The following is a 14,623-nucleotide window of genomic DNA, read 5'->3' as shown; positions in this document are numbered from 1 at the left end:
GTGCCTTTGAGCCCTGTTCCTCTGGTTACATGCTCTAGACCCGGTCTTGAACTCCAGATCAGTTCCTCGTACTCAGGGAACAAGATGTTGAGCCTTGAGTACGCAGCATAACCAGTGCTGTTTCATACTATATGCGAATTACGTGGTTACATAGGGCCCCCAAAGCCACCAGGAGGCCCCCGAGCTGCCATTAATGGCCTTACCACAAATTTAAACTCAGTTCATTTTTTCCTTCAGTCTATATCCCCTTTGGCCCTTTTCCTCACAGAAACACAAATCTCACCCTCTACCGATATATCTCCATTTTGTTTTCCCGGTTACCATCTCCTTACAAACTTCCGTAACAAGGGCGGCACCTGTTCTTATATCAAATCCCAATATGCAGTTGACACTGTTTTAAACTTCACTTCATTCAGGTTTGATTACTCCTTATATAAACTAAATTGTCAAAACATTACCAAATATATTTGTGTAGTTTATCATTCCCCCAATGCTTCTTCGGAACCCAGTGTATTTGATTCCATATCCACTCAGTTGAGTAATCTTAACCTTGCCCTTGGCACCGAAATTACCATTTTGGGTGATTTTAACATACATAATGTTGAATGGTTATTGCATTCTGCCCGGACTGACGACGCTGGTCTAGAGTGCGAGCTGTTTGCAGAATCGTTTAATCTCACCCAGTTGGTAAAGCAACCAACTAGAATACCTGATAATCCTGACCATAATGCCCATCTCTTGGATTTATTCTTGACAAATAATCCAGATCAATACAGGATAGAGGTACTGTCACCACTTGGATCCTCTGACCACAATCTCATCAAAGCCTCAATAGTTAACCCTCCCACACCTCCCCGTTCTGAACCTGTCAGGGTGACCCCGATGGCACTTTAATAGGGCAGACTGGGATGGATTTAGAAAATATCTTGCTGACATTCCATGGCAGTCTTTCTTCTCTAGTGATCCCAATTCTACCCAGTCCCACAACTGTGACTTAATACTAGCTGGTATGGATTTATTCATACCAAGTCAACAGTTCACTAAAAGATCGAACTCTCCAAAATGGTTTGATGACAACTGTGCGAGAGCTGCAGCCCAGAAGTCATTAGCATATAACTCTTACTTAAAATCAAAAACATCTGAATCACTCTCCCAATTTAAAATTGCTAGAAATCATGCAAAAGCTGTATTAAATCTATCTAAATCAAACTTTCTTCAAAAGCAAGCATCAAAACTGTTTAACAACCCTAATGATAATAGAATATTCTGGTCAACTCTTAATTCTTTCAATAATAACTTTAACAAGTCATCTACCATTCCCCCACTAAAATCTTCAGATGGCAACGTTACAAATGACCCGCGTGGGAAAGCAGATATCTTTGCCAGTACCTTTGCCAGAAACTCTACCATAGACGATACCAGCCAGAGTGTCCCAGTACTGGAACTTGATTCTCCCGAAATTGCCCCACTTTGAAATACAGACAAGATACGTAAAATCCATCCTAGACAATTTACCTACCAACAAAGCTCCAGGCCCAGATGGAATTCCGCCAATTGTTTTGAAAAAGTGTTCCCCTGAACTTGCCTCTGTCCTAACTAAATTATTCAGACTATGTATACGTACTTCTTTATTCCCAAATTCATGGAAAGAAGCGAATATCCACCCAATTCCGAAGAAAGGAAGTTCGTCTGACCCCTCTGATTACAGACCAATAGCTGTCACACCTTCTCTTGGTAAGGTATTTGAAGCTTTAATTAATAAGCACATTGTTAAACATCTTGAATCCAACGACTTAATTAGTGATAGACAATATGGTTTTCGCCACGAAAGATCCACCATTGACATACTCAATCTCTTAACTCATACCATCCATCAATCAATTGATCTTTTTGGAGAAACTCGTGCAGTAGCTCTTGATATCTCTAAAGCTTTTGACAGAGTATAGCACTGTTCTCTGCTGTCCAAACTCCCCTGCTATGGACTAACGTCTTTTGTTCCTTTGATTTCTTCATATCTTAGTGACAGGAAAATAAGAGTAAAAGTAGATGATGTATATTCCACTTTCCACTCAATTAACGTCGGCGTGCTGCAGGGATCATTTCTGGCGCCAACCCTATTTCTGGTTCATATTAATGATCTCTTATCTGTCACCCACAATCCCATTCACTCATATGCAGATGACTCAACACTACATAGTTCATTCACACTCAGACACCCATTTACAAAGTCTAATATCTCTACCTCTCAACTCAGTACAGCCATCTCCATAAATAAAGATCTATCCACGATCAGTGAATGGGGACAAACAACCTTTTCTCTTTTAATGCTAGTAAAACTAAATATATACAGTTTACTAATAGACAGATATTGCCAGATTCGTACATTACCTTCAGTGGTAGATATTCCCATCTCCAAAAGTATTGAAATTCTTGGCGTCTCACTTAACAGTGCCCTCAGCTGGACCTCTCATGTCAGATCACTTGCTAAAACCGCCTCAAAGAAACTTGGATTACTGTACAGAGTCCGTAACTTCTTCGCCGATGAGCAGTTAGCTATAATTTATAAGATTCATGTGCGCTCTCAGCTTGAATATTGCTCACCCCTGTGGAATGGTTGTGGAGAGGTTGCATTAGGACAAGTAGACAAAATTCAGAACAAAACTGTTAGAATCATTAACAACACTGTCATTACATATAAACTACCTACCCTGCGTGTAAGAAGGAATGTTGCCTCCCTTGCATTATTTTACAGATATTTTTTTGGCAAATGCTCAGACTAAGTTGCATCCATGGTGCCACCTCACCATGCCTTCCCTCTTGCTACACGGGCACCTGGTAGCGCTCATGATTGGAATGTCACTCAGCCATATTGCAGAACTTCTGCCTATCAGAATTCTTTCATTCCCCGAACTGCATCTCTCTGAATTTGCTTCCCCAGAGTTGTTTCCCTCCAAATTTCAATCCACAGCTGTTCAAGTCTAACTGTTACAGATATTTTATGAACGGAGGACGCCAGTAATCTGGTGTATGGATTTTTTTTTTTTTTACTCATTTGTTTTTCCTTCCTCCGTTCTGTTATTTATAAAAAAAAATTAAAATGTGTGTTGAGCCACTCTATATTCAATAAATTTTGTTGGGGGTACGGTGGACCCACCAATTATTGTAAGTGCCATAAAGTGAGTATAAGGGGCCCCCAGACAGCATTTCGCATAGGGCCCCTCAAAGGCTAGAAACGGCACTGAGCATAACACTGTACCCCCATATAATTCGTTGAACCAGGCAGAAAAAAAAATCATAATACACATATGCTTTTTAATATCAGCGACGAGTGCGGGTGTTTCAATATGGCGCCCAAAGTCACACGCTTCTCGTCACAGGCTTGTTTCTTAAACATAATTCGGTCGCATTTTAAATGTTAGATTTTGACTCCAGTTAATTATTTGCGTAATACAAATATTCAGTATTTGAAAAGAAGTGTTCAGATATTATAGATGCAGTGCATAAAACAACGCATTCTTGTGGTGGCAGGATGTTCCCAAACCGGTCCGGGCGTTGTTTAGTAGGCCTATAAGTTATGCCGTTTACATTTTTGTGCAATGCATTCAGAGGAGCGATAATTGTTAAAATTTGACTGCACTCTGACTGTGCTCTCTCAGTACAGCACGAGCAATAAGTTAAGAGTGTGTTAAAGTTCTGTTTGTTTTAATATGGCTGCTTTCTTCTCATCAAAAACTCTTATACATAGAGGGAACCAGACAGCAATAATGTCTGTTTACCAGAAGTTCAATAGTGTACTTCAAAACCTGTTCATGTAAGTTCATGAATGATTTGTGTACTTTGATGCTATGACGGTTGATAGGTAAATTTTAAAATATGACGACAGTCACGCAGTGTTTCCAAATACTCTACTGGGAATTCACCAAAAATGATCGTGCACCATGTGCAGTTTGTGGGACTCCTGCAGCACACACTGCATCATTATATAATGGAATTTCCACTTACTGCGAGGTAGAGAAACCCACAAATGATGATGCTGACTGAGCAAATCTCATGGTTAGTCATGTTTCACCCTCTACTGTCGTTTTTACTAAATACTTAATCATCGTAAATGCACTTTTTAGTACTAGTTAAAAAAGGAATGGAGGCTGTTCAGCTTGTAGCTCCTTCTGTTATTGAATCTACAGTACATCCACATTAAATCAAATTAGGTTAGGTTAGTTTAAGGTGGATTATATTAAGTTATATGCAGTGAGGCTGAGGTAGGAGCTGGAACAAACGGTTTCAGCAGTGCTCTCCTCATCCAACTGCCACTACCACTCGGTATCTACTTAGTACTAAAAAGTGCAATTGCGAAGATTAAGTATTTAGTAAAACGACAGTAGAGGGTGAACTGTATATACAGTAACCTCTCAACTAATGTGAGTTTGAAGGGCGCATTTTCGTTTTAACACAAGCAAATATTTAAGGAAATATGTTTAACTAACAAGGGTTTCTTGATTTAACATGACTTTACATGTATGTGATGTTTTCAAATTAGCCACCCGCACCTTGGACAGTCCCGAGCTGATAGTCCATCTCGGAGACGGTTTAATTTATTCACTTGAAAGAATATATATATATATATATATATATATATATATATATATATATATATATATATATGTATATATATATATATATATATATATATATTTATTTATCTATATATTGTATCTTTACATATCAGGACAGTAGAGCGAGGAAGGGGAGTGGTGGGAGGTGGGGGAAGGCTGGAGGTGGGGGAGCGGGGTGAGGAGGGACAGCAGCAGATGACGAGTGATGCATAGATGAAGTGATGCTGTGTGTTGTTATTGTTTGTGACCTACTTACCTTAATGAAAATGTTGCTTTTATTGTATTGCCTCTATGACCTACTAATGCATTAATAATGTTGAGGAACTTTCACAATGCCGTTTAAGAAGCAAAATTGAAAGAAACTCCACGTAAAAAATGAAAACAGTACTGTATGTATTTGGGGAGAAGTAACCAATGCTTTGGCCCAACTAGGGCTCAGATATTGTTTACTTCTCCCCAAATACCGTACAGTATACTGTTTTTGTTTTTTACGTGGATTTTCTTTCAGATTAGCCTAATATTGTTGCTTTTAAGTTTAGAGTTGCATAACTTTCCAAGTGGGTAGACTTTCCCAGAGTCCAGGAATGTAACCCCCAATATTACCATTGCTCCTTATGGGAAAATTATGTTTAAATAATGCATTTTTAGATAACGCAACCTCTCCAGAACACAACCCTCGCATTATTTGAGAAGTTACTGTACTGTTAAAAAGAAATTTCAAGATTTCATGGTTGTACGAAACTGCAATTTGACCAAACTATTGGAGGTCGTCTCATGACATTTCCTTCACAAATGTGTCTTTAAGATGTTTTCAATTTCCTCATGTAACAGTTCATCATATAGTGACACACAAACCTTTACCCTGCAACAAGTGAAAAATTATGAATTCCAGTGGTGCTGCAACCTGATGCCCAACTTGGAACTACTTGAGCCGACCTGACATAAGTGGCAGGCATTTTAAAATAACCAGTGGGAGTTCAGTACAGTTATACCCCAGTTTAACGATGCAATTGGTTAAGTAAAAACCCATCGTTAGGTGGGGTATCGTATCTTTGGGTAGATTGAACATTTAAGTATGGTGATGCGTTTTTGATTCTTAGGTTCCCCCCCCCCAACCAAGTCCTCAACTCACCCAAATGAGTCCAAAAACAAGTTTAAAGCTAATCTAAATGGCCTAACAGCCATAAAAGTAGCTAATCTAAGACTAACACCTGTATATAACTCAGTAAAACCAACAAGTAAAAGCTGAAAATCATAAAATATACCGGTAGGTCTGGAAAAAAAATCAAGGTTAGTAAACTGTACCCCCAAATGACAAGTCTAAAAACAGTTTATAAATCAACCAAAACACAATTTTAGTCAAAAATATAATCAAAATCTGTATAAAAAAATCAGCACCCATCATTAAACTGGGGTTTGGCCATCGTTAGGTGAGGTATGGTGGTACCCCCATCTTTAAACTAGGGTATCGTATATCAAAGTACAGTAGGCTTGCACAGTGCACGTCATCACAGTGCGTGATTTGTGTTGTGCGCGAGTGACCAAAAATCATAACCAAAAACCTTGAATGCGCAAGTTTATCTCACAGAACGTGAGGTAGAGGCAAGGAGTGGCTAAAAAATGCCATTTTCTATTAGTAAGCGACCACCCCTCACAGAACACGTCATGTTGATGCACAGAAATTCCCGGGCATTCTACTGCGCAGCTTGGGGTACAAGGCAGCGGGTGCGCCTTAACAGTCCTGGCTCATGCACAGTGCAGATCCGCTCTCTACAGCTAACCTGTCGTGTACAATGTGTGGCGTTTTTTTTTTTGCTGCTTCATCCTGGCCTGTACTTCACCGCACCATGGCTCCAACCCCAAGAGTTAAGAAACTTCTGACGCACGCCACCAAGGTAGAGACCATCAAGGTGAAGGAGGAGGGTCAAGGAAACACCGCCATCGGGAAAACCCTGGGACTGGCTGAATCAACAGTGAGAACAGTGTGGAAGAACCATGATGCCATAAGGGCTCTAATGAAGACACATGGTGCCTCTGACCTAGACGGCCATTCGCGGGTGGGAAATTGTGTGATGATACTAATGGAGCAGTGTCTTGCCACCTTCATAATGAGGAAGGAGAAGGAAGGTGTTCCACTGAATGGAAGATTTATTCAGAACCAAGCCCAGCTCTTTTACAAGGCAGCATCTCGCAAGTTAAATGTGGACAAACCTTTCAAGGCATCGGTTGAATGGCTGGACCATTTTCTCAAGTGCATGGAACTCCATCATGTCAAAGTGTCTGGTGAACGTGCCTCTGCCGACGAGCTGGCCGCGAGAGACTATCCTGCGATATTTAGAGCGCTTCTTGGAGAGGGACAGTACACCAAGGACCAGATCTACAATGTCGATGAAACGTCGTTATACTACAAGGCCATGCCCAAATCAACTTACATCGCTAAAAGACAGAAACAAGCCCCTAGTGCTTGACAATGCACCAAGTCACCCTCCATACCTAGAAGATCTGCACAAGGATTGTCGTGTTGTGTTTCTGCCGCCCCGCACGATGTCACTAGTGCAGCCACTGGATCAAGAACTGAGTGCCACTGTGAAGCGCTTCTGCCATAAGCAAGTGTACGACTACCTATGCAGGAAGACCGATACACAAGAGGAGCTTCATGTTGTACAAGAAAATCATGATGAAGACCTCGATGAGGCACCTGCTCCCGTTCCATCTCCACCAGCAGCTGTATCCCGACCCGCCACAGGTGCCATGACTGTTGAGGCATTTTGGTGTCATTTTACAGTGAAGGATGCAGTTGAATTTCTCCTACAAGCCTGGCACCAGATTACACCTGCAGTGGTGAACCATGCGTGGCGAATGCTCTTGCCTCACATATGCACGACCCAGGAGACGGCCATTCAACCACTGCCCGAGGCTGAGGCAGCAACGCTGACAGCAGCACAAGCTGTACCAGGTTTCGAGGACGTTACATTGGCGGACATATGAGAAGTGCACGCTGCTAATGAGGAACAGCCTCCCGAGGAAATGTTGCAACGGATAGACGAGGCTGACGCAGAGCCTGACGCCAGGCAAAGTCAAGATGAGCAGCCTAGTGTGATGGAGGTTAGGACTGAGCTGTGTATGTCAAGAATAAGCAAGATCCTTGCTGCCGTGTTTAAGCTCAAGGAAGAGGTGAAGGAATAGGAAGTGAGCAGCCTAAGAACGGAGGAAGTTCTGGTTGGTATTGACAAACTCTTCCGTTTCTGCACAGACAGGTACAGGCAAGAAATAAACAGAAGAAGACAGACGCTCATAACAAGTTACAGACAGCGGGCTCAAGTTAGTGAAGTTGAGGAACCAGCTACATCATCTGCTCCTGTTCCTCTTGAGGATGAAGAAGATGCAATGTCAGAAGTGTCAGCATTGGACTACGAGGGGTTTATGGCCGAAATGAGTGACTTTGATGCTCCTGGGGAAGGTGCTTAAGAGGAGTCTGTGGAGGAAAGTGTTGGTGCTGTGGGAGGTGCAGCAGGGGGTGCGGCACTGTAAGTGTTGTCGTGCTTCGGAACCCCTATTATTTAAGTCCATCAGGCCTGTTGTCTACTGTTGTTAAGGTGACTACCCATAGTTTTGTTATTGTAGCTATATCTGTAGTACAATGTCTGAAAAATATGACCTTTGTTATGTCTCTAAGGGCCAAAAAATGTCCAGGTATGAGGGGGTACCACCCATATGTAATTCTTCCCATAAGATTATGTATTCACAGTGTATGAATTCACAGTGCGCGAGGTCATGGACCGCCCAATCTCTCGCGCACTATGCGAGCCCACTGTATATATATATATATATATATATATATATATATATATATATAAATTTTTATATACACATATACATATACATAACCGAGGAATTAGTTGGAGAAGAACCAGAAGGCTTTAGGAAGGGAAGAAGTTGTGTAGATCAGATATTCATTCTTAGATCTTTAGTGGAAAAGTTTCTAGAGAAGGGAAAGAAGTTGTATGCGGCTTTCATGGATTTGGAGAAAGCATATGACAGGGTCCATAGACAAGGATTGTGGAAAGTATTAAGAATATATGGAGTTGATGGGAAGTTGAATGCTGTGAAGAGTATGTATGATGGTGCTAAGACTGCAGTGCATGTGGATAGTGAACTAAGTGAATTTTTCTCGTTGAAGTTTGGGTTGAAACAGGGATATGTCATGTCTCCTTGGTTGTTCAATCTGTACATGGATGGGGTAATAAAAGAGGTACAAGATAGGGTAGTGGATGGTGAAGTGGCCCTGGTGAGAGAGGGTAGTGTTTGGAAACTCTCTGTACTGTTGTTTACAGATGATACTGTGTTGTTGAATGAAGACGAAAGGGAGCTGCAAGGCTTGGTGGATGAGTTTGGGAGAGTGTGTAAGAAACGGAATCTAAAGGTGAATATAGGGAAGAGTAAAGTGATGGTCTTTGAGAGAGGTGAAGTCAGTGAATGTACAGCGAGATTGGATGGTGAGGAATTGGAAAATGTGAGTATGTTTAAGTACTTGGGTAGTATGATGAGTAAGGTTGGAGGTTTGGAGGGTGAAGTGCTTGAAAAAATACAGCAGGGAAGAAAGGTTGCTGGTTCCTTGAAAGCAGTGATAAGAAACAGGGAAGTGAGAATGGAAGTGAAAAAGTTACTACATGACAGTTTTGTGATACCAACTCTAACGTATGGAAGTGAAGCTTGGACGTTGTTGGAAGGACACAAGTCAAGAGTGAGAGCAGTGGAAATGAGTTATTTAACCCTAGAATGCTTACGTTATTATCCTCACAGTACTGCTTTCGCCGGGAGAATTTTACCCAATTTTGGAAAATTAATAAAAAATACTTAGACAAAATTTTTATAAATTTTGACAATGCAGATATCAAAAGTAACTCATATACTTCCTTCTTACCTAGTAATAACCATCAGGGTAAGAAAATAAATTTTACCTGAATTTATTTAGGAGGTACAGTACTAAAAAAATGCTTTTTTTTTTTTTTTTTAATAACATGAACATTAAAATAAAAAACATGGGCTCAATTGCCACTGGGCTTTGGCCCCCTCTTTGGGATGTTGAAGCTTAAGACTAGGTAGGTGGCTCCCCTCACATATCGCCCTGGCCTGAAATGGGGGAAACGAAAAAAGGGGCAATGTCGGGTAAAAAACACTTTAAACTCAATTATCATGGTGATAAATGCGAGATGAAACCACACCACTACCTATGTAGGTAGGGGATAGGGTGGATTGAAGGTATAGGGAAGGACAGCTCCAAAGCTCTTATCATAACAAAATAGCAAATAAATAAATCGCCGAACAGGGAAATTTACCCGACGTAAGCATTCTAGGGTTAAGAGGAGCCTGTGGAGTCACATGGAGAGACAGGCTGACAAATGAGGATATAAAAGAGCATTGTGGTGTGGATGTGGATGTGATAGGAAGCGTTAGGAGGAATACACTGGGGTGGTTTGGCCATGTGGAGAGGATGGAGGGTGAAAGACTGACGAAGAGAGTGTATGTGAGTGAGGTGGAGGGAGGGAGTGGGAGGGGGAGGCCAAGGATGCGGTGGACAGATATGAGAGAGGGGAGTGTGAGTTGGGATCAGGGCAGTGAAATGGCAGGGGACAAGGCGACGTGGAGGTGACTTGTTTGTGGCCACCCCGAATGGGATTGAGGCATCTGGCAGTAGATTGATAGATAGATAGAAATCCACGCGGCCACCACATTTACACACCACCAGTACACAGTATACCTCGCTTTCACCATTCATTTTTTTTCCTTAATTTTCTTTTCTCCTTTCCCACTTACCCACGTATGAACTTTTAATGATTCTGATTAAGACTATTAAACTGCAAAACATTTTCAAGGTAACAACAATCTTTCACACAGAATCAGGCAAAACAATGAATGAAATCTTCATTAAGGTCGTATTAATGTTTCTTCCATCCATATATCAATAGTGTATATCATTATCAGTGTGGTATCAGAAAAAAAAAGCAAATATTGGTGATATATCAGTTCAGCGAATCGTATCGGTTACAGCACTAGTGTTGCCACGAGGTGTCTGCTGAAGAATGTAACTGAAGTTCCTCTATGGAGGCATGGGTTTTAAAGATGAACAGGTGTTTGTAACTTTCTGTTGCCCTTTTATTTTAGCAGTTTTATATTCCCTTTGTTTGAATCATGCTGATATTTTACATGCAATCAAGTGACTTAGGACAAAACCATACTAACAGTGCTGTCACTTGTTGTCTGCTGACTGAAACTCCTCAATGCAAGAATGGATGTTTGGGATGAACAAGTGCTTGTAACTATTCATTGTCGTTTATTTTTTGCAATTTTATATTCTCTTAGCACGAATCATGCCGGCACTTTACATGCAACAATGTGACGAGGACAAACCCAGCTTGGTCAAGCTTAGAAGACAAAATGGGTGGAATGTAGTTGTTTTTGGTGTACACTTGTATGACTGCGATACAGATTTTCACTATTAACTCCTAAGGTACTAAGCTCATCAATCGAACTTTTTGCGCAATTTCTTAAAAGGACAAGCAACACCGATTGTGTAGCATCCACAAAAAACTGGTGGCAGCTGGCTCCACCCCAGCTGTGACGTGGATGGTGTCTAACCAATCAGAACTAAGTGTTGGTCACACTGGAGGGGGGACCCAGGCCCATAACCAGGCAGTGGGGGGTGTACCCCCCACCTCCCTCTCGCCACGTCCCTCTACCCCACTACCTTGTTACTACCCTACCTCCCACCGTTCTTACCACCACCACCACCACCCCTCCCACCCCCTCCTCATGCATCTCCCCTGTCCCATGTGGATCCCTCCCATGTTCCTCCCCCCAGTCATCTGGGGGTGAGGATATTTTCCCCCTACCCTTCCTCCATCATCCCTGTACTCCTCTGGGGCCCTTCCTTTGTGTCTTTTAGTGGTCTCCTCCCATCCCTCCATCTCCATACACCCTCTCCTGGCCTTACCACCTCCCACCATCTCTCCCCAACCCCCTAGCGCCTCCCCGGCCTCAAATATTTTGTTTATTTTTTAAGCTTTATGGCTTGTGTTTTTAATCATTACCTATAATTTATTCGTGTCTTTGCATACAGATATGCACACCACAATTATTTTAGCTGTCTTTATTCGAAACCCACTCGAAAAAGAAATTTTAATGCCGACGCATGTGAGCATGTTGGAACCTTCAAAAACAAATCGAAACGAAACGAAAACTAGGTAGATTTGACAGCTCGGAGGGTAGGGGAGGGGGGAGGTGAGGTTAGGCTAGGGGAGGGGAGGGAAGGGGACTGGAGGTATGGGGAGGGAAGAGGAGGGGAGGATAATTTTTACTATTTTTCATATTTTTATTGGGGGGTTCATGACCATTTTCCCTAGCTAGATTTGACATCTTGGCAGGGAGGGGAAAGGGGAGGGGAGGGGAGGTGAGGGGAGAGGAGAGGAGAGGAGGGGAGAGGAGGGAAGGGAAGGGGAGGGGATTGGAGGTATGGGGAGAGGAGAGGAGGGGAGGATAATTTTTACTATTTTCATATTTACCTGGGGGGTTTGTCACCATTTTATTTTTTTCTAAGCACAATACAATGGTTTATAACATCTGTACACACACAAAAACTTGATTTTGGTGATTTTTGTATGTATTTTTGCGAAGAAAACAGGTACGAGCAGCGTATTTTCTTTCTTGCCAGGGCTGTGAGCAGTAACTATTATAAACTTTGGCAGGCCATAGCTCGGTAACTATTGGGCGTAGGAGGGTGGGGTTTGTGTTTTCAGGTGTGTAAATTGAAGCTCTGTAAATCACGCATAAAACTTTTAACCTTTGAGAAAGTCGAAAAATAGGCCTGTTTTTGCGTCTTGGGGGGTAGTCGAGGCTGGAGAATTGTGTACTTAAGGGGTTAACTCCTCCGTGGCCGAGGCGATGGAATTCGCTGGGACTCACAGGCTGGCCCAGGCACCGATTATTCAAGTTTCGAAAATAATTTTTTTTTTTTTGTCCAAATTGAAGAGAAATCTCAGGTGCACCTGGCAGTGCAGTTATAAGCTTCCTAGACCCATCCTGTGCTTTGCAGTGAAGCATGAAAAATTTTGCCAAGTGACTGCATACATGCTGATGAAAACTAAGCAATGGAGTGAAAAAACATTGCACTAAGAAATATCCATATTTTCAACTCCTCCCAGATTTCAGGGGTGCTGGAATGGTTTGAAATGACTAAAACAAAATCAGTACTTAATATGGGAGGTTTCATGAGAAAAATGTTATTATGAATTTTTAAAACATTTTTTGATGTTTATATATTGTGTTCATGCAAGTATACAGTAATTTCTGTTGCCTGGGTGGTTTAGTTTGTGTCCAAAGAGAGGCAAGAGATGATATTTTTAGACTCTAACCAGATAAGTTTCCTTCTTTAGGTCAAACTGCAGCATCTAAAATTCGATACAACTCGCGATTAGCACCTTGCATGGGAGAATTAGTGTGAAGGGAAAGGAAGGTTTTGCATCCATATATTCACCATGAGAACACCTCATATGTTACTGAAATGCTTGTGCAAAAGAAGAGTATGTAAAATGAAGAAAGTAAGTAAAGGATATGTTTACATATAAATGAAAATATCATAATTATGGATATTTTCCCTCTTTATTTATGTTTATAACATTTATTCCTGTATGGAGTTGTTTTTTTTACCATGGGCGGTCTACCTCATGTGGATAGAGAGAAGAAGGGTGTTATTTTTAGTCTGTTTCAAGGTGATGGGTGCAGCTGTGTGTGTATATGCTGAACCTTCCCGGCCAACATTTGATATGACCCAATATTAACCTCTCATATGAGGGAATTAGTGTGAAGGGAAGGGAAGGTTTTACATTTACATACTCACCATGAGAACACCTCATATGTTGTTGAAATGCTTGTGCAAAACAAAAAATATAACCAATACTGTAAAATGAACAAATTCAGTACATTAGACTGTATATATACTGTACTTATAAATCAAGAGTGAGAGCAGTGGAAATGAGTTATTTAAGAGGAGCCCGTGGAGTCACATGGAGAGACAGGCTGACGAATGAGGATATAAAGGAGCGTTGTGGTGTGGATGTGGATGTGATAGGAAGCGTTATGAGGAACACACTGAGGTGGTTTGGCCATGTGGAGAGGATGGAGGGTGAAAGACTGACGAAGAGAGTGTATGTGAGTGAGGTGGAGGGGGGAAGAGGGAGGGTGAGGTCGAGGATGAGATGGAGGGATGAGGTGGAGAGGTATATGAGAGAGGGGTGTGAGTTGGGAGCAGGGCAGTGAAATGGCGGGGGACAGGGCGACTTGGAGGTGATTTGTTTGTGGCCACCCCAAACGGGATTGAGGCATCTGGCAATAGATAGATAGATCAATAAAAATATCATGCTTACGAATGTTTTCCCTCCCTTTTATGTCTATAATATTTATTCCTGTAAGGAATTCTTTTCTTTATTCTGGGCGGGTTAGGAAAGAGACAAGAGAAATAATGGGTGCAGCTGTGGTAAAAAAAAAATGATAGGACCAAAGATAAGCACGGTGGGCTGGGAGGGAAGGGGCAGGTGGTTGGTGATGTAAGTTGTAGTTGCAAGTACGGTTAAGGAATATGAATATATTTCCTGTAAAAACAAAAAAAATATGAGTAAAACAATATAATAGAAATAAATAATGACATGACTAAAATAAGTAAAAACAAAAACAACTTACCTTTTACCCTGTAGGGTTGTGGATTGGGGGTTGTAGAGAGGGAAGAGTGAGGGAACGGGAGGGATGCTTATCACTCTCCCCTCCCTTCTCAGGTCAAAAACAAACATTGATAAACAGTATCTGGGAAACATTTTCTTCCTTGACTTCCTACATTCTTATTCCTACTTAACCCGCCCCATCCCGACGTTTTTGGACCTTTTTTTGGTGGGGGCCAAACATCCGCTTTTGGTGAGAAACATCTAAAATTCATAGAGAAATCTCTCACCTGAGGTTTA

General features: G+C 41.6%; 1 protein-coding gene across 1 annotated transcript in view; it reads left to right on the top strand.

The window, feature by feature from the left end:
- The first annotated feature begins 3,571 nt into the window (after positions 1 to 3,571).
- The window catches only part of mRpL3 (mitochondrial ribosomal protein L3), a 204,019-nt gene continuing 192,967 nt past the window's right edge, over positions 3,572 to 14,623 (top strand). Inside the window, exon 1 of the mRNA XM_080286618.1 lies at positions 3,572 to 3,811. Within this exon, the coding sequence (XP_080142744.1) occupies positions 3,708 to 3,811 (104 nt within the window). The 5' untranslated portion in view covers positions 3,572 to 3,707. The remainder of the gene's footprint in view (positions 3,812 to 14,623) is intronic.

This window comes from Coenobita brevimanus, chromosome 112 (genome assembly GCF_032717465.1).
Source record: "Coenobita brevimanus isolate Jiangsu-jjx chromosome 112, ASM3271746v2, whole genome shotgun sequence".
Lineage (NCBI taxonomy): Eukaryota > Metazoa > Arthropoda > Malacostraca > Decapoda > Coenobitidae > Coenobita > Coenobita brevimanus.
This window is presented reverse-complemented; position numbering and strand designations above follow the sequence as displayed.